This window comes from Bradysia coprophila, unplaced genomic scaffold (genome assembly GCF_014529535.1).
Source record: "Bradysia coprophila strain Holo2 unplaced genomic scaffold, BU_Bcop_v1 contig_350, whole genome shotgun sequence".
Taxonomy (NCBI): Eukaryota; Metazoa; Arthropoda; class Insecta; order Diptera; family Sciaridae; genus Bradysia; species Bradysia coprophila.
Window position 1 is genome coordinate 1,845,472 of NW_023503608.1, and position 25,390 is coordinate 1,870,861.

The following is a 25,390-nucleotide window of genomic DNA, read 5'->3' on the forward strand; positions in this document are numbered from 1 at the left end:
TATGTATATAGGCAGTCAGCCAGTCATACAATAGACGCTTTCAACAAAAAAAAATATTTATTTAGTCTGTACGTTTATGTGTGGGCTCATATATATGTAAAGTTATTATATATCAGCGTAAATACATGAATCCACAAAACTACCCCAAAACTCGAAAAATTCCCACACACACAATCCACCCACAATCCTCTGGAATAAATATAAATTTATCATCACCCCCGCAATTTGTAAAAGTCGATGTTAACTATGTAGAGAGTATATATATACCGTTTACGTGCACCGTTTGTATATGATTCGTAAGCTCCGCCTAAACAATATGGATGATATGACGTCACAACAAACCACCCTGAGATGAAAATTTTTGGGGAGTAATTTGGAGCCTTCATCAGACGAATTCAGAGTTGTAGAGAACGTCAGACAGTTCAGCTGCTACTTCCTGTCCGTCCGACAGAGTTATAAACTGTTATATAATACAAAAGGTTTAAAAAAAATTATTTTATTTTTTCGTTAAATTGTTCGCAAAAATAAACAAGAAACGGATGATCAATCTGGTTTCTTACATTTGTTGAGTTAAATAGTTACAAATTTAGTGAAACAGACTGGTTTCAGTATCATCCACTTGCATCAACACATTTATTTAGTGTCACAGTAGCTAAAATATAGTCTCATTTTCATTGAAAGTGTTTCATAAAATTAGCCAAAGTGATTCTCATAAGGCATTACATTGAAGACCTGCGAAGGTTAATTGGTAAGAGCTCATTAACCAATGAATCATGTTTAACTTTTTTTTCATTTTTCATTTAGAAAATAATCTAGAAAATCGTAATTAGATGTTTTGCTTGAGTGCTAATTCCTAGAAAAAAAAAAGATCCCACACCATAAGTCGCATTTTACATGTATTCAGATAATTTAAATGTATTCCAACAAATTGAATGCAAAAATATTCATACCTCAAAAACTGTGTTGAAAATTTGAAAAATATTCAACGTAAAAAAATTTGCAATAATCGATATTCTCGATTCACAAATCCCAAACGTTTTTACCTTTCGCCTTCTGCGCATTTTCTTCAGGTTCGTATTACTTTCCAAGAATGTTTTTGATAATAAAAACCAGTAGTAAATTTAAGCCTGAGTCTGCGCACTGAAACGACAAAACAAGTTCCAAATCAAAATCGATTTTTCAAAGAAAAAAAATTGCCTTGAATTCTTCTGTCCTTCAATTTGAATTGGTTGGGTTTTGAGTGGAGCGCAGAATTCGTCAAAACATCACACAAGTGCGAAGGTTTTCAATGGACGCAGATGTTGCCAATTCTGAAATTCGTACAAAATGAAGGAGACTGGACAAAGTCACATACCCAATTCATTTCACTATCATGTAGTACGTATGCTCATTTCCTGAAATTCCATATTAAGGAATCGAACACTAAAGACTTTTCAAAGGATTTTCCTTTAAAGTAGATACTATCTTTTAATAAGAAATGAAGTAATGGTTTTAGTCTTTGGCGGGATCACAGATCTCTGCTGCGAACTTCCGAACTTCAACAAAAATCCATATCGATAAGTTACCTATGTAATGATTAGCAAATTTGTGGAACTGCTTCCAGCATCTTAAATACGGCAAGTCATATGTTATTAACATATTACAGACGACAAGCATATGACCAGTATCGGCTATCGGATCTGTTACTTCCATCCATCAAAGTATTTTTAATCTGTTGATTTCAAATCTTGTACTTCAATTTTTTAACATGCATTTTACTATATAAAGGACCATATTGCCAGGAGCTTGTCATTATTTTTGTCGTCGTCATCGATAGAAGATGAATAGCTGTATGTGACAGGTTTAACAATTTGACGAAAATTTATACATCCAAACACTTTCGAAAGCTAAAAAAGGAAAACGTTTTGTATCAAACCTTCAGTGATAATTTAAACCAACGCATATCTAACATTAGTGGTAAATAGGGTACTGAAACTGGACACTGTAAAAACAATTTGATATAAAATAGTAACAGTACCCTATTTGGCAGCTGTTCTCTATGATCACTTTGCTTGAAGTGCGTTGTTTAAACGGAAGAACTTGCAAATTTAATTACTATAATATGTTTCGCATTTCTAAGAGCTAGACGTTAACAGTTCCAGGAAATTATTTGATCACATACAAATACCCTGTAAGTGAGTCCCTGTTCCAGATCGGTCAAAATTTCTGTTATATAATTATACCGGAGTGTAAATTTGCATGATTTTTGCTACTTTCAGATTGAAAAATTTAAAAATTGAACAAATTTCAAACAAATTAATTTAAAAAAATATTTTTTTTACCTTTTCAGAAGAGAAGATGTCTATTAATCCTCAGGGTTACAAACTGTCTGACAGAACAGGCAAACTCACGGCAGAGGGTAAGTTTCTATATTCCAATTCTATACACTAATAAATCACAGGCTTTCGTCCTTCAAATAAAAATATTTCGCCGCAAAAAGACTCTCTAGCAGGAAATACGTATATGATTGTAACAAATCGAGTTAAAATACAAACATGTCACAAACATATCGTCTGCATGAGTGTTATTAATATATGTTCTTCGTCTGGAATGATAAATCTGTAGCTAAGTGCCGTGAAGTGTAAAAGGCAAGCCAACCCTCTTTGTGTACTTTTTGCCTGCGCACACACTTGATGGCGTATTTCATCCGTGTATTGTTGTAGAAAATCCACGGGTCCTACTTTATACAAATCGATAACAAAGTGTGTTCTGCTGGTATTTCTATTTTATCTTGGAAATTGAAACTAAAATTACCATTTCATGATTAAATGAAATCGTTGAAATTATGCTCAGCTGTCTATTTGCAAAATAATTCCTCTTAAATCGGATGGGTTTACCGCCACTTAATTATTCTAAGCACACATAATCCAGTACATGACCAAATACAAAACGAGATAGGTCGCCGAATTCTAGCATTGGCATTGGCATTTTATTTTGTGTTTAGAGTTTTTCCTGTCCTTCAAGTATGTAGGATATATGCTTTGTAGATGTAAATTTTTGGATTACGGTTGGCTGATTCTAAAAATAGTACATAACCAGTGAAGGAATTCGATATCTCGTATCCAGATGAGTAAAGGAATGGGGCTGTTACTCATCGTCATCATGATACGTAATATCAAAATATTTCACGTGTATAATACATAGTTGGACTTTATGTATTATGTATTATGTATCCTTGGGAGGGATAAGGCACATTTCCTCCCTAGTAAAGTAAAACAAATTTGACAGTTTTTTAATAGTTGTATAAAAATCGTCGATGTTCCCAGTCGATTAAGTACTGTTTCCAGCCTATGATATTTTCTCACAAAATTTGAAAACGCACTAGTGAATTCAAATTTTGCACGAAAATGTAATAGACTGTGAAGCACTTAATTGACTTTTACAACTTTAAAAAAACTAAAATTGAGTTTTCTTAAGATGAACGGACTGTATTTTAGGAAAGCCTTTGTTTTTTCTATATGCATTTGGTGCGAGAAAGATATTTTATATTTAGGCGGACCAAGAACGTCACATTCTTTCATTAGATAGATGGCCAAAACGAAAACAGTTTTTCCCTATTTTTCTTCATAATTTTTCGTCCCAGTTGTGTCAATTTTCATTCGGAATGTGTGTCGGTCGCACCTTCTTGATCTTGTGACATATTATACTATATTTGATAGATGTGAAGGAGAAAAACCTAATTTTCTGCCTACCTAAACGGCTAAATACGAAATATTTACTTTTATGTAATTCAGTGAGCGAATTCGAGACTTACTTAATCGGTCATGTAGTCATTCATTGGAGGTTATATGCGCAACGCAAAAGACGTGAATATTGTCAACTCGAATAAAGCCGAATTTTTACAAACATTCCCTCTGTGCACTAGTGGGATATGAAAGTCTTTTAACGCCAATCAATCTTAAACCTAGGTAGTCCGAAAGAGAACGAAGAGAACTTAGCACGAACACGAATGAATGTTGCTATCAATACCAATCACTTTAAAGCCTAACCAGATGCTTGTTAGAGATATCCAATTTTGAATAATAAATTTACGTAGAAGGAAAGAAAGCGAAGCAACTTAACGAATAACTTGTTTCAAACTGCCGTGCATTTAATTTTAAAACTTTCAAACAAAAAACAACTTTGGACAATTCAGTCATTCTTTCAAAGAAAATTTATTAAACAAATACTAAGCTCTGGAATTCAAAAAATTATAAGGGTATACAACGTATACTTCAAAGTACACAAACAAAGCAAATAAATTCTTCATATATAACAAACAATATTCCCTGTCTTTTTACGGGCAATACAATATGTTCAGTTTGGAAGATGTGTATGATGAAATGCGCATTCCACAGAATAAAAATCCCTTTTATATACACGCATGTTTTCGACTCGTAGCAGTGCGATAATCTCTTTCCCCTAAAAGTAAATATTTGAAAATGTAAAGCGATTTGGCACACTTTATGGATGGTTAAGTGCAGTAATTGTTTTTGGAAGGGAATTTGAAATATTTGTTAATTTAAAATCAACTTTTGTTGAATGTGCGAGAATTGATAAGAGCAGCAAATTTATTTTATTTTGACGCTTGAGGGCGAATATATCACCTATGTCATATTCGAATCTATTACATCTTTCGTTGCAAGTATTTTTAAGCGAATTGATCGAAAATTTGTTACTTCTTTAGTTTTACTATCAAATGTTATCAGACCTCAGAGTTCATCGTTTATTGTTTGACGCGACCATTGATAACCCTGTATCAAGCCCAGGTGTACATTGCTTTTATTGATTTATCTCCAGAAAATGTTATTCGATTCGTCCATAACGGTAAATATTGCCGCAAGTATCATTTCCACCAAACAGAGTCTTGTAGGCGCTCAATATGGAGAATAGATCATTCATCTTCGAATATTTCGTTTGCCTTTAAAATCTCATACATAAATTTCAACTTCAGAAAAGGAACCCCACATTTGCTATAATAACAACGCATAAAAAATCGTCTTTTGTTATACTTTCATCCATCCGTCATTTCGGTCACCATGTGTTGGGAAGTGTATGATATTAAACTGAGATTTTTATGTTCTTTTTTTTCCAGTGAGGGGTGGCTTTTCTGACTTAAAGAGAAATAAAACACAACTAAATTTTCAGTCGTACCCACACACGCACTGTTGGGATAGCAGACGAACTATTTAAAAAATTACATTTTCATATGACACTCTTATCGTGAGGTGTATAACAGATTTTCTTTTAAGTATAATAAACAACCACTCAACTTAACATTTTTCCAACCAAGACAACTTAAGCCTCCCGAGTGCACAGCCCCAAAAATCCTCAATTAGCAATCATTCACAAAAGCACCCTCATCGTTAAATAATACCAAACTTATTTGGGTCCCGGTTCGTACATGTAGCACATCGTATTTAGAAGATATTCTCGACGATGCAGTATAACAAACATGTATTACGAACGAGGTATATCCGACAGATTGAAAAAAGGGGGATTTTTATTAATAAAATGCAACCCTCTTCGCTCTCTCATACGTAGGGTGTACCGTTGTACAACATTTCATTTATTCGAAACCCATGGAATAATTCACGAGCGGCTTTTCATTAAAGCAATTCTCATGTTGAAGAATGTATGAATGAATTGGAAGTATCTGTAATGGTGATGTAAATTGTTTTCAATGGGCTTAGAGGTTAAGATTTTAAAGTTTCCATATTTTTTTTTCAACCCTGACAGGAATTTAATTTAAATTGTATGGAGAGTGGTGAATGTTTTTTTTAATGTTAGAAGTAAACCACTAGATTTATTGTGGAAATGTAATTAGGTTTTATGACTGAAGATTGATGACAGAGGTATGCTGGATAGACTTGAAAATAATCGTGGCTCGGAACTTAAAATCTTCATACTTATTTATCAGAGAAATGAGATTGAGATCAGAGAAACCTTTGTCTTGGTCGTTAATTCGTGAATAAACAAAACTGAAGTGCCACCTTGGAGTTCTCTAAAAGATTTTCTATAAATGGTGCCGAAGTCTTGAAATTCCATTTGAATTCTAAACTAATACGCGTTGTAACCTTATTCGTCACAAAAGCTTATTGTTTGATAGAAAAAGTTTTTAAAGTTTTTATCACATTCGAAAAAAAAGTTTTTCACAATGACGTGGAATCGAATGGAAATATTTGTTCAATTTATAATATTCATTTTGTCCTATTTGTAGGACAGTTATTCATTCTGACAATTTTTATGATTCCACAATGTCTGCAAAACTTTGGCTATTTAAATTTTGCACAACATTGGGAAATATTGGCAATGTATATCTCCTGTTCTGATTCAGTTCAGTTCTTCTAAAATGACTCGAACGAGTGAAACGCTGGTTTTGTCATCTCCATGCTCAATCATAACAAATAACATTAAATCTATACGATATTTGAATGCTGAACTTACTTTTGTAACTGGAGCTATCCCATTAAAAATTGAAGTTCGTAGCTGTCAGAGACGGCAAGCAGTACGATTATTACTTGTTTTCATCTAAAAAGGTTCAAGAGATTGATGTGAAATCTTGTACTTCATTTCGTTTAACATTCATTTTGCAAAAATGCAGCTCATATTACTCTGACATTGTCGCTTATCTTTGCTTGCGTTATCGATGAATGGCCATCAGTGAAAGGTTCCTTCACATTACAATTAAACATTTTGCTAGATTATACGAAAAACGCCTTATCAATGACACTTACATAACCATTATTTTTGTTGTTCTTTTTTAGGATCTTTTTGATGAATAACAAAGTCTTTGTTGAGTGGTGAAATATTGAACCATTACTTCTATCATATATAATAGATCGTCCCCATAGAATAGCTTTGAGCCACTCCGAAAATCGAACCATATTTCATCGATAATCCTGCCAAATGGATATAAAAGGATGATAAAGGAAAAACCCTCATGGAAATTGAAAAATTGATAAAAGTAGACTCTTTATGTGCTAGATAACCATTAAATGTATAGGAATCTTCGATAAAATGTTTTTGTTGAACAAAAAAAAATTATTCCCGTTACAGATATCCTGCCGCACAATACTGCAGCTGGACCGGAAACTAGAGAGTTTCTGTTAAAAGTTATAGACGTTCTACTGGACTTTGTCAAAGCTTCAAATGACCGAAACGAAAAAGTTTTGGAATTTCATCATCCCGAGGATATGAAACGATTGCTGGATTTGGATGTTCCTGATACGGCCGTGCCTTTGCAGCAACTTATCCAAGATTGTGCAACAACATTAAAATACCAAGTGAAAACTGGTGAGTACCATTGGCTGCATTACGCAAACAGAGCTAACGCAACACAATAATAGCAAATTTATGGTTTTGGGTGAATAAACTAACCCATTTCACAAGTGATAAGATATTCAATTACATATAAAATCACCCCATTATTGTGTGTACCTAATTCTTTTGAAAAGTGTCCCTATACTGTCAACATTTATATTTAATATTCCCCTTTTTCTCTGCGATGTGCAAAAAAAACATACGTTCGGTAACCAAAATCTGATTAAGCTATGATTTAATATATTGTTTGCGTTGAATATCATGTGGAAGCTGAAGATAATGTCGATATAAGGGTTATGATGGAAACGTGTGTTTGATGCCACGGAAATGGTAGATTGAAATTGATTCTGTTATTATTTGACGTAGGACTGCTGATCCAGAAAATGTTATGAAATAGCAATTTACATAAAAGTTGAAAAGTCCGATTTTCGTGCATGTTGATCCGAGGCGAAGCCGGGAAAACTTTATTTAAAAATTCAATTTTATGCAAAAATTGTCGTAGATCCCAGGTCACTAGTCCTATGAACAAATCCTCGAATTAAACTAGTCCAAAACATCAGAAAACACCAAATACCTATCTTCTACCATTGACTTAAAATGGATCAGCCCAAACGCGCTGTAAAAATCAATACAATCGAAGGCATAGATTTGAAGATAATGTCTCAGGAAGTTGGCAAACATCCACAAATAATCGATTGACATAATAATGGAAAGACCCACATTTTCTTTAAACTTTTTCTAAGTTCACATTTTTTGCAGATTTTCTGGGAACTTTTTTTCTTCTAAATTTCCCATTTTTTGCGCCTTTTCTGAGAACTTTTTATTTTCTGAATATTTTCAGCCATTTCATTAAAGAAAATTTCCAATAATATGCCCTGCTACTAAGTACCTTTGTCCTTCGTGAATCGAGCTGTAAATTTCCAGTATATGGTTCAATTATGTGATGGTACTCTTAGTACAAGAGTTTTCATCTGTTAAGAGGCATCGATGCTTAGCCAAAATTGGGAGCCTAAATTTCATTTCGTATTTCATTTTTGATGATATCTTTTCATGAGAATCCTTTTTGAAAAAGGTACGACCGCAATAACGACCACGAATGAATGTGTTTACTTTAAAAAAAATAGTTTTGGTTGTAGCCGTTTGACCAGCTCCGAGAAAAGTCAGCAGTTTAACGAAATTTTCACAAACTGCTTGCTTAGTTTTCTTAGATCTGGTCAAACTGCTAAAACCAAAACTATTTTCTGTTGAATGCTAAGACATTCGTGGTCGTTATTGCGGTCCTATATTTTTGAAAATAGATTCTGGTGGAAAGATATCATCAAAAGTAAATTAAAATCCAGAAAAGCATCGGTGCCTCTTAAATAGCTGCTCACATTGCACATCTTTCTTCAAACTACAAAATCAACAGAAGTCGTTTTTTAGGTCAAACGTTCACACTAACGAAATACTGTATAGTTAATGCTTAGTTTCCTCTTACCAAAAAATTACTCCGTGTGAGAGACAAAATTGAATTTTTTCAATTTTTCCTTTGTTTATTTGACGGCTCGCTCTCTCACGGCTCTCTCACGGAGTACTTTTTGTTGAGTGGAATGGACACTTAACTCTCAGTATCTTTTAGTCGATTTTATCTGGTCCAGTTAAATAGGCCACGTCGATTGAAGATGATGGAAACTTTAACATCACGTTTTTCTAAACACTAAAACATCATTCAACTTTATAAATGCGTTTTACCACACTCGATATCTGGCGTCCACATAAAACAAACAATCAATCATAAATTTTTATGTTAGAGATCATGTACAGCTATTCAGCTATTGATTGCACGTGTATATCTTAATAATCCCTATTCAATTCTGAGTTTAGAGTGGCAGTAGATACAACAAGGGGGCGGACTAATCTAATCTTGGTCACGTGACCGCAATGTACGCATACCCTTGAGGAATATAATGATATTCACACCACAGTTTAAGTGAATTTCTATTCTATTAATTGCATCATAATTTCGAAAAAGGAAATGAAAAATTTGTTTGGTAGAGTTAAAGTGGGGAGTTGATTGAGGTGGGAGGTTTTTGTGGTTAGATGTGAAGTCACTTTCCTCAGACACGAAAATGATTTCTTTATTTTCGAGTAAGAATTAACGATGTCTCAAGAATTTTGAATTAAAAATTTTACACAAAAAAAATGTCCAGCCAACATATGACACAGACGAAGCGAATAAACCATCCACCCCTCGATAATATTGTCACTACGAAACAACAAAGGAATTCTTTTCTATAAAACTAATGTTGCATATAATTGCTTTTCAATGTGATATATTTCAATGAAAGCGACCATAACCGCATATCCGGAATGAAACAACCTGTACATCGTTTGTTTGACTATCGCAAAAACATTCTCTTTTTGAAGTTCAGAAAGCATTTCGACGATAATTTGCACCCCTTTTCAATGTAACAATATTCCTATCATTTTTCCGTAATGTTCATCGTGCCTTGATTTTAGTAAGTTAAGATGGACAGATGGAGAAGAGATATAATTTGTTCAAATTACGTCACTTGCGAGGGTAATTGTTGATCCTACGGTGTTCGGGAAATTTTAATTTTATGGAAAAATTAAGAAAATTCTAGACAACATTTTCACAAGAACAGCCACTGGTATACGAGCTATTTGTTTGTTTCAGGGTATAGTTAAAGGATAAAGGCTTAAGGTAAAGCTGCAGTTAATGGTGTAAAATTTATATTATTTGTAATTAAAATGACTTACGCAATGTATAAGGCAGTTAATACGAATATAACTGTCGTGTTACAGTTAGAACTCTAACTGCAAGTTACAGCTGTTTCGCCAACATCTCCCCTTGTTTTTTGCCGAATCTATAACATTGTTCCATTTTATTAAGACATAACAAAGAACAGCATTCACATGTCAGTCATTGACGTGAGATTAGCCTCCCAACCCCACCTCAAAAATCATCCGGAGCGAGCATAAATGTATACATTTTCTACCCTTATTCTATTAGTAAATCTCAAGGATTATTCCAGGACATTTGTTCCAAATATAAATGCTGCTTTTTATACGGAATGCAGACGTTGAATGTTGTTTGTACCATTTTCCACATATTTGCTCGGGTTAAGCTACAAATTAATGACTATTTTGATCTAACGGAAATTTGAATTTTTCACAAAATCGTCAAACGCCTTACGATGAGAGACATTTTTCTATTTTCTTTTACTTTCGCTTCGTTACAGGTCATCCACATTTCTTCAATCAATTGTCCACTGGATTGGATTTAGTTTCAATGGCTGGCGAATGGTTGACTGCCACCGCCAACACAAACATGTTCACATACGAAATTGCGCCAGTCTTCATTTTGATGGAAAATGTTGTACTAACGAAAATGCGTGAAATTATCGGATGGAATTGTGGCGATTCGATATTGGCACCGGGTGGTTCGGTTTCAAATTTGTATGCATTTTTGGCAGCCAGACACAAAATGTTCCCGAACTACAAAGAACACGGTGCCAAATGCTTACCCGGCGAATTGGTAATGTTCACCTCGGATCAGAGCCATTATTCGGTAAAATCATGTGCCTCGGTCGGTGGCTTAGGAACGGACAATTGTATAATCATTAGTTCCGATACCGCTGGCAGAATGATTCCCAGTGAACTGGAACGAGCTGTAGTCGAGCATAAGAATCGTGGACAAATTCCATTCTTTGTTAGTGCTACCGCCGGTACAACGGTACTCGGTGCGTTCGATCCATTGATGGAAATTGCTGATATTTGCCAAAAATACGGGCTGTGGTTGCATGTTGATGTAAGTTTAAATGTGCTGTTGTGTAATGTCTTCATTTGGTAATGATAAAAACGATTTAGGCTGCCTGGGGTGGTGGACTTCTGATGTCGAAGAAATATCGCCATCCAAGATTAACTGGCATTGAACGGTAAGTAGATCATATTATATACCTAAATTTTCAGTAAAATCCCACACATATAAATACAGAAGTGTGTCACATTTTCTCATGTAAACGTAATACTCTTCCTTTCCCATACTAAAGCCGTATCTATCAAGGGGAATGCAGTCTGTGAGTACAGGTGTTGAATACAGTGAGAGGATTAGCGAGTCAATCCTTCTGCTATTAGGGGGACACATTTCCTAAGTAATCCTTTGAGTAAACATACAACATGATTTAATGGATAATTTAGATCCCCATGGTGTATTTGTGCATTGTAGTTCATCAAACTTCTAGGATGCAAGGGATTGTGTTTTGATATACTTTAAAGCGGGGCGTTTATCGATTGTTTAAACTTTAAAGTAAAAATGTTTGAACTGAATGAGGTGATGGCTCACACGCTACAAATTTTTGTTTACTGAACAAATTGTCAAATATGGTTGTCTTGACGAAGAATTCAAATCTATTCCATGATAAAATAATGAAAGACCAGCTGTCGGAATTTGATATGTCCTAACTTGACACTGCCTACAATTATGCCGCCTCTAGAACAGATCAAATCACGTATCGCCATTGTAACAAAATTTCGTCTCAATGATTTGAGAGAATAACCTCGCGGCAAAATACAAACTTTGGAGACAAAAAGGTTCTTCAATAAAACATTGGGTCGGGATATTTCAATGTTAACTCGAGACACCCTGAAACTTTAATTGATTTTCGTAGAATGTATTTTCGCAACAAAAAATTTCTTGGTATTGTTCCAATTTACATGAAACATCAATTTAAAAGGGTCGAGTGCAACATTATATTATAATAAAGCTTCAAGCGTTCACATTCCATAATGAAACTAATTTAATGACTATGACGTAAGCAATTGTATGGTGCTGATAGGTCGTTAATCAAAACCCATTAACGAATTCTCATTGCTCATTTTGACTATTGGCTTTGCGATGTGATTGTAGTTATGAGGGTATGAGAGTTGCCAAAATTTGCCAGAGTTTGAAAGCGTGATAAGTAAGCAAGTAGGAAAAATTCGTGAATTCTACTTAGGAAATTACACTTTCTATAATATAAATCACACTTTCACCCATGTCTTTTAACTAGAAGTGAGTGACCATGCGATGTTATTGATTGTGAGATGTCATTTTGAAAATTACAGAATTTTCATGACAATGATTTTGCAGACTACAAATTTATCGCATCGTCAATCGTCGAATCTATTATTTTATTTCATTGTTCGACAGATTTAAACAAAATCTTTTACTCCGTTTGTTTTTACTTGTATTTTTCTATAAAATCTTGTAATAGTTAGAGCTCATCGCTTATTTTTGTTGTCGCTGTCTATAACAGATGATGATGCTGATAGTAAAGCACTGTGATTTCTATCGATACTCCGCCATAGGGTCACAGTGGCCTTTAGTTTTATAATTAATCGCCACCGAGGGTTGCACTTCTTACACTAAATCATATGGGATTAAATGGACTAAATTGGAGTGTCGTCCCTTCAAGGGGTCTAATCCCATTTAACTCCATCCGATTTAGCCCATTTCGTCCTTCCAGTCCAAGAAGAGTGGCATCCCTCGATTACCACTTCAGAATCAAAAAACCGTCAAATTACGGTATGAGCCTGACAGTCATTTAGAGAGGGTATAGACATCTAGAGATTTTCCTTGAAAGCTAGACAGACCATGCAAAATATAACTATTTTACTGCGAACATAACTTTTGTATATTGGACTGTCATTTACTTGTGTATCGTCATATCGTCAAGTATATATCTGAAGAATGTTATAAAGTAGGGACTGCAAGTCTTTCTAAAGTGGCATAAAAATAGGTGCTCTAATGTCGTAATTCTTCCAACGGAAGCTCACTCGTGTACAAATAATACAACACCATTTTTGCAATCCATCCACAGCAATTTAACATCTGGATTTGATGTAGCGTGTAATCTATGATTTGAATGCTTAATCTGAAAATAGAAATGGAGGGACATTAAAATGCAATTATTTGCAGACAAACTGTACAAATCGGATGTGATAGTATATAGTGCATACGCACATACAACGACATCGTGTATATATAGGTATAGAATCGGGATTGTACTTTTAATTGAAAGGATTGTTGATGGGTTCAATTAAAAATTAGTTGAATGAATTCCAGTTACAAGTCACATTCGATCTTTATAAGTTTTATGCTTCACTTGGTCTTGAAAACATTCGACTATTTGTATACTTCGCAAGCGTATTTCTCTACAACAAAGAGCATCATTCTAATCATAAATTGTTAAAGATTTAACCCGGAAGGGATGCCAAGATGTGTTCTTTTCTATTATTATTATTGTTCTCACAATGACTTTCAACATAAAGAAATAGCGAACATCTGAATGGGGGATATGTTTTTTAATCAAAATATTCTGCTCGTTTCAGTGCACGAACAATGTTCAAAAATTCAACACAAAAAAAATCTTTGAAGACTCGTGTTTCCCATTTGCGTACATTAATAGTGATATCAATGCACTTTCCATTTTAATAAAATGTTTTTTTGTGTTCTTTTTGCGAAAAGTGTTTGTTTTCAAAGCCTGAAAGTAAGTCGTCAAGCGGATGTAAAATCTAGGATACTCGAAAGTAACATGGAAAAAAGCTATGAAAGTCAGTGAATTTATTCATTTGTAGAAACAATGCCAGTTAGAAACATCCGTGACTAAAAATATGGTCTGCGAAGTTCATGGCGAAATATTTTCCAAAAGGATCATGAACTCAAAGTTTCAACATCAAACCGAAATTCCGTCTTCCTAATTCTCTCGTTCAATGTCAGAGGATTTATGCAAATCCCAAAAGTGTCACTGAACAAATACGATAAGGTTGTTAAATAACGATGTACGCAAAACACATCCAAATAAGACCCAAGAGGGTTGCACATTCATTTTTTTACGATGCAGACAACTGTGGGACGGCAAGTGTTTATTTTTCAAATTAATTTTGAAAGGTTTGAAATTAACCAGATTTATTTGCGGTATACAGCAAATTCATTTTTTGTTAACTTTATTGTGGCATATGTCTTTGGAAGATAATGGCATACACCCCACGACAATATGTACGAGTTAGTGAGACTTTTTGAAGACTGGGTGGTCTAACTTTTCGTCATGTAGGATAATGGCAGTTGGAAGGTGTGATTGAACGAGAGCTAAGTATATTGTTTCAATGGATTTCCTTTTTTTTAAATTATTTTCTTTATCGATACAAATCTTTTCTGTTTTCGTCCTGAGACAAAAAATTCCATCCGTCGGAAAAATCGTAATTTGTATTCTCCGCTAGATGCATGATAGGTCGAATTATTAATTTTATAACGACGGAGTCACGTCGTGAATCATAAGTCACCATTCATTGCGTTCAGGAAGTCGATACTTGCTCCGCTTTTTTAAAGGGTTCATAAAAGTGGTGAATTACTCCTTGATTACTCCTTTCTCTCCTTGATTTCATAAATTTTCTCATTAGCCTTCTATAACCCCAGTGGTAGTTGTTTTCAGTGGCAAATATATATTCGGCGATCAGCTGCTTTCATCCGTTAACAGATAGCCGTTAACCGTTATTTACATAAAGAAGCGTGTTAAAATCAAACGACTTGTAAGATCTTTTGTGTTTTAGTATTTTTTATGTCAGACTCGAGTGCATTAACTAGATTTTTATTGATCTTTAAATTCATTCAGAAAGTCCTCTTTAACAAGTGTGAAGTTTTCAGCACGAGCCGGAGAAGAGTTCTACAATCGTGCAAAAGTATTTTATAACACAAGTTAGAAACAAAATTCCGTATTTGCTATGCAAGTTGTTATCTACCTTTAAATAATTATAAAAACAAGTTCATTTACACATTTTACATATCTAGAGCCTTATAAAGTACTTCTCACTCGATGTCATAATAGTTATTTATGACCTCTAGTGACATTAGTCTCTAGATGTGTAATAGATCATTTTCATGACCTTGCAAACGTCAGACACTATACCAATATATCTAAAATCTAACCTCAATTCTAGTACGAATCAAAGGAAAATCTAGTTTTTGAATTTTTGTCATTCCCTTTATGGAAAAATTCTTTTAACCGAATATCTAATTTATACAGACGAATCGAAAAAACCCCTATTTTGTAGTCAGTTATTGAGAGTTATTTCTTTGTATGATCGTTCTTACTCTTTCTGGTTGCACTGAAAGATTCTAAAAAGGATTAGGGTGTCGGCATCAAAAAAATTTATAATGAAAAAACAATGTGCCCGTCTACTATTAGTAACGTATTGTAAGTACAATAGGCCCAAGTGGATGGCGTCCGTGCGTGTTCGACTGGCTCAAACTACTACCTTTAATAATAAAAAAAAATACAGGTACATGCCCGGAGACTGGACAATACGCTGAAATTGCCTATATTGGCACCTTTCAATATGGCCGTATTTTCTCTAATAGAAATTGTAACACCACCGCAAATTTTAGCATCAAAGTATGCTGTCCCACGCATTTAAGCATCGAATAATGCTATCCCACTATGATACACGGTCACACTCTTTTACGTGCTTAACTCATAATGTGCAAAATTTACAAACTTTAGATGGCTACTTTATTAGGCTCACGGCGTGTATTATTACACATCTAGAGGGATTCTTTTGAAAATCCACCTATCAAAATCGAACCCATTTCGTCTGGGATGGATATATACATGGTTTGAAAGGTCTTTGCCAGTAGACCTCAAAACAGGCCTCACACAGTCTCGAGCCACACCTGGTTGCTGGTGGAAGATCTCCGAAGTTGGAAAAATAGTGTTTTTTATCCGAAATTTTAGGCCGTTATAAATGATCGTTCCGGGTAAGAGTGGGCTCGTTGGGAAGCTGAGCTCAAGTACTTTCGGGTCATGCCTAGTTTGATTAGATTCATTGATATATGTTTGCAAAAATTTGCAAGAAAAATTTTCAAAATCTGTGTGAACTTTAGACAGGTATGTCCTGGTACTGATGACGCTTAATGTGAACCTAAGATGCTAGTCGTAACATACATTGTCTAAGCTTTTCATTGATACCTCATTTGCAGTGCTGGTGATTGCTGGCGAGTTTTACGAGTAGCGGTTGTACTAACATAAAGTTCTGTTATGTCAGCAATCACCAGCACTACAAACGAGGTATCAATCCCAGACGAAATGGGTCCGATTTTGATAGGTGGATTTTCAAAAGAATCCCTCAAAGCTTATTAAAGTACTTTGCATTCGATGTCATAAATAACCATTTTTGTTCATTTCCGCATTTACCGACCAGAAGCAAGGTCGGTCATCGTTTAATGGATTTCTTTTCAGATTCTGAACTAAAGTCTAGAACATTGAATATTAGATAATTCAAAATGGCAGCATAAAACAAAATGGTCGATTTCATTGTGCAACCGTTGAACTTGTCATTTCATGAAGATCTATGTATGTTACGATTTTAGAATTCGAAAAGTAATCGAAAAAATCAGAACTAAGTTTTAAACAAATTTTTAATTTTCATACAAAATTGCCCCCCCCCCCCTATTACTCATACGTACATCATTTGAAATAAATAAATATCATTATCATCATCATCGTCATTATGCACTTTGACATCAATTATTAATGTTGACCAGAGGTATGTTCTATACACTCAATAGGTATATTAATATTAACCGATCCCATATAATCACAATGATTAATCATTGTATAAATACTGAGTCGCTGATTCATTTTATTCCCGATGTCTACCGTACTCTTCGACAATTACTTATTCGTAATCATTCAGATAACATAACGGCTAGAAATTCTATTTTAAGATGGTTTTATCGCAACGTCAATTACGTGTGTGACAAAACGACCATTTTTGTGGTATTTCTCTCTTAATGGGATTGCATATGTATGTGACTCCGTGGCGCAATGGTAGCGCGTCTGACTCCAGATCAGAAGGTTGCGTGTTCAATTCACGTCGGGGTCAATAATTTTTATTATTATTACGACCACCGAGAGATATTGTTACCTGAATGTTCAAATGCGATGGTAGGAGCAAATTTCCTCGTTTTTTTAAGAGACTAACTGGATTGTTCAGACTGTTCAGAAGGTAATATGGAATTTTACTTCAGAGGACGAATAACTTTAAATCTTTCGATCCGTTGATGTTGTAATATATTAATATAGAAGTCACTTAGAAATGCATAAACCCAACGCACTTCAAACATGAGTGGTACTTTAAATAGAGTACTGAAACGGGACAGTGTAGCAAACAAATTTCTGCCCCACAAAAAAACCTGGAAACATTTACAAAAAAGTGACATGTGTCACTCGAAGCAATTTTGCTTGAAGTGCGTTGATAAACCGTCTCCTTCGATAAAGTAAATGAAGTACAAAAATAGCACTTGCACATGGGGCAAATGATGGAAATGGTTCATCTTGTGTTAAATTTGCCTTGAGGTAAAGTTTTGGATCCGTGCAGTAAAGTTAACTATACCTCACGTTTTTGACTAAATGAATTGAATAGAAAAAAAACATGTTACTCTTCTCAATTTTAGAATTTAATGAAACATCCACCACATGAATTGTTTTAATGTCGACACACATCTGAAGAAAATTGAAATTTATTTTCAGCATCGGAATTTAATTTCCTTTTCTAACCGTTTCATTAAACAACACCTCTGTCTCTTTCATTTCAGAGCTGATTCAGTTACTTGGAATCCACACAAACTAATGGGTGCTTTACTTCAGTGTTCAACGATACATTTTAAAGAAGATGTGAGTAATTTACGAAGAAGAACATTTTTAAATCTAACTTGTACAAAGAGTGAAACAAAAATGGTTACACAACAAAGCTGCTATGTACTAGGTGCTCGAAAAGTCACCTCTCACCATTAACACATTCCATTCCACGAACAAAAACTTTAATTAAATTTTATGAATAGCAAAATAACAACTGTGACCGATCAAAACATCTTGTAGCAATATATTATTTTCGTAATATCGTCCGAGGGGAGGAATGTATGCGCGTGTATAATATACGTTTATGAAACAGAAATGTCTGCATTATTATGAAGGGATGTTTTGACTTACAGGGGAAAAAGAGAGAAGCAAAAAAAACTTTAAAAATCGTTCACATAAGCGGAAAGTTAATATTGGAAAATATTTTTTTTAATTACTCGAATTCGAATGCAGACAATGATTTTGTCGGATTTTATGGATCCAATAAAATGGAAAATTTTAGTCTCACTTTAATACGCGGTGCAGAAGTCCGCAAATTTATTTTTAAGTTTAAATCGATTTTCTCGCGAGACATAATACCATAAGATAAAACATTCAAAACATTTCACCGATGCCGATGTACAACTAAGTGATTTATAATGTATCTACCTACATATACAACGGTACGCTACGTTTAAGCATCCCCCAGCACTAAAAGTTTCGTGAGAGTTGTTACAGCTTAATGCAGATGCAATTTAAAGGTTTTTATGGACCACTTTAAATTGGTTACAATGTTGCAAGCTGTTGCCTCAATTTCAGTTCAATTGAGATGTGATTATGATTGAATCGAATAAAGATATTGGAAGCAGTAACTCTGTCATTAACCATTTGAAATTTAATTTAGAGATATTAAACAATTAAGCAATAAAATTCATCCTTTTTTTCTCCGTAGGGCCTTCTAATCAGTTGTAACCAAATGTCAGCTGAATATCTTTTTATGACTGACAAACTCTACGATATCAGCTATGATACTGGTGATAAAGTAATACAATGTGGACGGCACAACGATATCTTTAAGTTGTGGTTGCAGTGGCGCTCAAAGGGCACCGATGGATTCGGCAAAACCATCGACACGCTAATGGATTTGGCGCTGTATCAGGTCCGGCGTATCAAAGCTCAACCGGATAAATTCTATTTGATCATGGAGCCGGAGTGTGTCAACGTTTCGTTCTGGTATATACCGAAACGGCTAAGAGGTGTCGCCCATTCACCAAGCAAGGAAAGCGAATTGGCTAAGGTGAGTGTCATGTTTGATTATTGAAATGATAGCTTTCTATTTGATGTGGATCAAGTATGCGTCCAGACACGGCAGAGTAAATGAAACCTGGCAGGGGCATTCAAAAAGGGACCTAAATCCCGTTAAAATCGTTGACGCATTCGTTTGGTGCATTTGTATTCAGTAAGCGTTTCACACCAAAATCAAAAGAATACTTACTAATTAAGGATCTCGCTAAATTGGCTACTACTGCCTGGTTAACTTTACGCCGCCGTGGTACAGAAGCCGTGGGGTAATTTGGCACACGGTCCTAAAACAACGAATTTTTCAACTATATAAAACGCGAACTCTCATGCAATTTCTCGATACAAACATTTTGTAAAAGGGAAAATTACTTTGATGACAAGGGTAAGGGATGCGAGATTGTCAAAAATTCATTTTTAAAATGTCAACTTTTTTGCCTCATGTGCCAAATTACCCGATACCTTACAGAAGAAAAAAATCGTGAGACCTTACGTCTCCAAAACTTTTACATGCAAAAGTTAGGTACTAAAATTCATTATCGCCCAAAAAATTACATCATTTTCCAATTGAAAAGTTTCTGAATAATAGGATTGACTATAGATGGACAAGGCGATAGCAACGTGAAAGGCACCTCATTTAAATTTGGCCTTTCATGTCAAGTTTGACAGTAAGAAAATGTAGAATTAGGTCTTTTTTGCGAAGTCATATGTGGCAGTTGCAACAGTAAGTGACCTAATTGAAATTTGTCTTTGGTTATACTGTCAAACTTAAATTAGGTCTCTTTCGCGCCGCTATATGTAGCAGTAGCTATAGTCATAGTTACTCTAGCTTCACATAGCTACGCGAAAGAGACCTAATTCAAATTTTTCTTTTCCTGTTAAGTTTGACATCTGAACAAAAGAAAAATTTCACTTAGGTCTCTTTCGCTTAGCTTCGTGTACTTACCTACCGTTAACCAGCCTCCTGTTAGGTGTCTATGTATAAGGCTGAAGCACTTATTGAGTTTAGTATTTTACTAAACTGACGCAACGTAGAGATCTTATGATAACTATTCTCTACAATAAATTGAGATTGGCTCGTTCGGTTAGTGTTTTTTATGTAGGTGGAAGCACGGGGTTTCGGGGGGTTTTGAAATTAATTTTCGCTATGTTGCTTACATTGCAATATCAAATATGTCTAAGGTCGTTTAATTTGTGCTAGGTGAAGTCCTTTTTCACTAAGCAATCAGCGTAACCTTCGTAAATAAAAAATCTTGAATTTGTCAACAATGTGTGGCAACATGTAAAAAACAAAAATCAAAACCCCCTCAAAACCGGTGGCGATCCACTTGTCAACGGACAATACATAAACAAATTCCATCCCCTATAGATGGGGGATTTCATTTATGGGAGATTTAGGATTGAAAATTTATTAATTTACAAAATTGAATAATGATCACATATCGGACTACCACAAAATAAATTCTAAATTCCGAATTTTACTGACTGGCCACTTTTCAATATTCCCATTAAAGATTTGCCCAATAATCAAAGGACGGATGATGGAATCTGGAACTCTAATGGTTGGCTACCAACCCGACGATCGTCGTCCGAATTTCTTCCGATCAATTATATCTTCAGCTGCCGTTACCCAACAGGACGTTGATTTTATGTTAAACGAAATCGACCGACTCGGACAAGATTTGTAAATTGTAAATAAAAATGTTTAGTTTTTGTCTGGAGTTTGGTTAAATTAAAATTCAACGAAAATGAGGTAACGATGGATCTGTTCAGTTGATTTTATTTTAGACGAATCGGTTGATTAGGAACAACCAACCCATCTTGACGCATTGTGCCACAAATCATTTAATCGAATTAGAAAAAAAAATATGAAAAAAAAACACAAAAAAAAACAACCAAGAAAATTTCATTTAGAAGAACATATCAAAGAAAGATCTTCTTTATATTTTAAAAGATTAAAAAACAAAAATATTTAATTGAAATTATTATCATAGGAAAATTATATATATTTGTCGTTAATGATGTTGAACAAAGTATATGCATACGAAAACCTATAAAACAAAGATTATTGAAAATTATTGAAAAATAAAGAAAAGAAAAAGATTTGAAAGAGAAATGGGAAGTTATAGTAATCGTAAAGGAAAAACTAAATTATAGAAAAACAGAAATCTGCATAGGAAACATATCAGTTGTATGACGATTGACAGCATTTTATTTAGAAAGGAAAAAGGAAGTGATTTGCAACAAAGAGAAAATGAAAAGTGAAAATATATTTTATAACGCTGCTATGCCGGATTGGTGCTTCATAATATTGATTTTGCTTGGAAAATTTTTATTTTGAATTTTTGAAAAAGAAAACCTGAAGGAAGATACAACTGACTAATAAAATCTAACTAAATGAAATGATCATTCTAAAAACCACCGACCGACATAGCATAAATATAACTAAATAAATAAATTGTAAACAACGGAAATGTTCACCGCTCATAATTTAAATAAACAAGAGAAACAATATATCTAAAACTCAAACGTCTTACCGCAATTCTATTGATTCAATTAAATTATAAATTTATTAATTGTTACATTATTGATGAAATTGAAAATGAAGAAGGAGGAGGAGAAGAAGAAGAAGAAAATTTATATTTATTCATGTGTTGAATGTACCTTTCAATTAACAAAAAGAAAAAAGAATGAAATTCAATTAATCCATAGGATAAATATTAAAATTATAAAATATAATTGTTACCAGTATGAATGTCATCACTGTTTCTCGTGTATAAAATCTGTGATTATTTTTTCATTGTTATTTCCCCCAGCCACTTTTTTCCAACTTTATTTTTATAGGAGTGGGTAAACGTCAACCCTTTTCATTTGGTTTCGACAAGATGTAAAAAAGAATAGAAGTTTGTTCACCAAGGGAAAAATAAGTTGGAAATTTCATTCCGAAGGTGGTGTTTGTGACCAGAGCGTAGCGAGGGCATCCAGTCACCCGAGGAAAGGAAATTTCTTCCTTTTTTCCCGAGGTCACACAACGTTTTTTCACAACAAAGACGTCCGAAGTTTCAGCTGAGGTAAAAAATTACTATTTTCTCTCCTGCGTTGTGAAAAACTTTTTGACGAAATGGAAGAGAAAATAAAAGACATGTATGTTGCCTGACCCGACATTTCTGATATTTAAAAAATATAATTCAGAGACCATTTTAATTTTAATCAGTCTATTCTATGTTCACATCACTCAACTCAAGCTCAAAGATTAAATTCGTTTTTTGTCGTACAAAGACAACTTGGTTTTAGTAAAGCAACATATAATTTCTCGTTAGCTGTACTGAGCTTCATCTAGCTCTGAACTTTGGAATGTAAACCAGACGTTGTTAACAGAAAATTTGGAATTTTCTTCATTTATGAATTTCCATTAGAATGACAAAGATTATTTTCTTAATTTGAAAAAACCTGATCAATCTATACTCTAGTACAACCCCTTGTCTTAAATGGAAATCGACATGTCATCTCTGATGACAAACCTTAACTTGTAAAGAATTTTTACAAAATTATGTCCGAGCACGATCTCCCTGCACTCGTCTTCAAACTGTAATATATCAACAAAAACCTTTGTACATTTGAGATTAAAACTAAAAACTAAGATGTAGCTAAAACAAAATCGCAAAATAGAAAGATGAAAAACCATAAACAAAACTATGGCATTTAAAGTATAGAGAATACGTTCTGTTCTTAGTTCTAATTTTTATTTTTAATGAAATTTAGTTTATGATTTTCCAATTATATTAAAGACGATTACTAAAACAAATGTTCCATATACAATGGCAACATTGGGTAAAATCTATGTGTAGCTTGCAATAAAAAAAAATTGTAGTTTATCTACTTGTAATAATCGTATTATAAAAAAGAACCTAATGATAAGAATAAAGAAATTGAATTGAAATTATTTTTATTGTTGATTCTGCTAAAAAAACAAACAAATGAAAATATATTTTTAATGAAAAATCTGTTAAAATATGAAAAAAAGAAAAGAAAATATTTTCGCTAAACAGACCATTTATTTCGCGCGCGTGTGTAGGTTGTATAAGAGATGGATGAGTTTAATAAAAAAAAATACTACAAGTAAAAACTAAACAAAATGAATTGAACGCTTACCGATACTTTATATTACAAATTATTATATTGAGATCGTCAAACGATGCTAAAGAAACATTATTTTGTAAATAAGTTTTTCCCTCATTTTTCTTTATGATTTCTCACTCAAAGATTGTTTGTTGTAAATTGCACCGAAAACCCGAACGTACACTAAATAGATAAATCTGTAAAGCACATTTAATGCACTCGATTCTCTTTAGTTATTTTAATAATTTTAATTACAGAGCTTCTGTCCAAGTGTTTCTTAACATTCAATTTATTCTCGTCTGATGAAGATGATTCTATACTGTAACAGTAATTGAAGGAAAACAATTTTATCGTTCGAAAATAATATTTCTAAACTCATCGTCAAATTTCGATGTAAACCCCATCATCTTCTATGAACTTCGCAAGGTTTCCCTTCATCTGAATCCAGATCTTACCTGATCTAATCTGACCTGAATTTAATAAGTTCAAAAACTTATTTGATCTGATCTGAACTGAAATTGGAACTGAAAAATTCAATGTAAAATGGAAAAATTTGATTTAGAGAATAAGGTGACCCGAAAACTGCCATGTCGCGTCAGGTCAGAAAAAAACAGATGGAATCAGGATTCAAATCAATTCAGGTCAGTTTCGACAAATCAGGTCTCAAGAGATGTCAGATTTCAATTCAGGCTTCAGGTTAACTTGACCTGTGCCAAGCCTTAAAGAATTGTATTCGAAATTTTAAAAGATTAAAATTGATGTTTCAATACGAAACCTGGAGAAGCTCTGGAATCACTCGAATTAGACTGTATATTTATTGTATAATTACTAATTCATCAGCCGGCAAAAATGCAATAATAAATTTTGTTGTAAATTTTAACTGAATGTGATCCACAACAAGGAGAACAGCAGTGAAAATATTCTAATTTTAAGTAAGGAATTCCCGACGCTATTTCCAATTTTGATTGGAGAAATGGACGAGAATCTTTTCGTTTCAAAATGATTCTAATTCATTCGAATTGATTTCTTCATTCAAATGGAAAAATGTTTCCGGGGAAAAGAAATTATTTGATAAAATATAAAAAAAGACGAACAATGAAGTCACGAAGTCTTCCTTAAAACAAATGTTAATTATTTGGTAATTCATTCGTATGCCGAAACCATTAAAAATTGTTTTTAGGGTCTGCATTGGAATAGTGTTGTTGATTTAATTTAAAGAAATGAGCAAAATAGTTGCTAGGAACGTAACAGTCAGTAATAGAGCAGCTTATGAAACCAGAAACGAATTTTAATTATTTTTTTAGCATTGCAGTTTAACGAACTAATTTTTAAAAGAAGGGAATTGTAAATAACTGAAGAAATAATTGCAATTTTTAGCCATCAAAATGCTAGGCCCTATGAACAAAATATCTGTATATTATAAGTTATCGGCGACGAACTGAACTACACAACAAACAAAACAAAAGAAAAATATACCAAAAATTATAGAATTAAATAAAATTAAAATGAAAATTGTGTATAATTAATGGACATAAAGAAAAAAAAAATGAAAATCCGTATAAATATGCTAGAACAGAACAAAAAAAATAGTTTATTGATGTTTATGTGTTGTTAGTTCAATGATAAAAAAAACCAAATAAAATGCTGATTTAAATTAGAACCAAAATTTAACTGAGTTTTACTTGCGAACATTTTATAAAATTATAACACTCTTGGCCTTCCATGAAGATCATGTGCTCTATTCAATAAAGAGTCTCTCCTGCGTCCTATCTTCTTTACCGTGTGATGCTAATGGTTGGACCATTACTGCCCCATAAGGACGATAATAAAAACCCACCAACCATGCCACTTGAAAGACAAAAAAAGCATAAAACTCCAAAAATTGAAGATAAAAAAATTGAAAGCACTTCTAAGAGTAAGAGATTCTCAGAATTTCAATTATCTTCAAAACATAGTTATAAGTTCCGCTAACTTGT

At 33.7% G+C, this 25,390-nt stretch overlaps 1 protein-coding gene and 1 non-coding gene across 4 annotated transcripts; both read left to right on the forward strand.

Moving 5' to 3' along the window:
• The first annotated feature begins 353 nt into the window (after positions 1-353).
• LOC119080030 (glutamate decarboxylase) lies at positions 354-25,080 on the forward strand. Of its 3 annotated transcripts, none has more exons than XM_037188212.1 (8): positions 354-479; positions 2,330-2,398; positions 7,078-7,314; positions 10,584-11,152; positions 11,212-11,279; positions 17,975-18,053; positions 18,949-19,293; positions 20,810-25,080. In XM_037188212.1, exons 2-8 carry the CDS (start codon positions 2,338-2,340, stop codon positions 20,981-20,983), a joined length of 1,533 nt encoding a protein of 510 aa, XP_037044107.1. In that variant the 5' UTR covers positions 354-479; positions 2,330-2,337; the 3' UTR covers positions 20,984-25,080. The 3 variants fall into 3 exon arrangements, with proteins under 3 accessions (XP_037044107.1, XP_037044109.1, XP_037044108.1); XM_037188214.1 differs by having other exon boundaries at positions 394-476; positions 2,328-2,398; XM_037188213.1 differs by having other exon boundaries at positions 403-748.
• Trnaw-cca lies at positions 17,191-17,262 on the forward strand. Its single transcript has one exon. It is a non-coding gene; the product is annotated as a tRNA-Trp (tRNA).
• Positions 25,081-25,390: the final 310 nt, after the last annotated feature.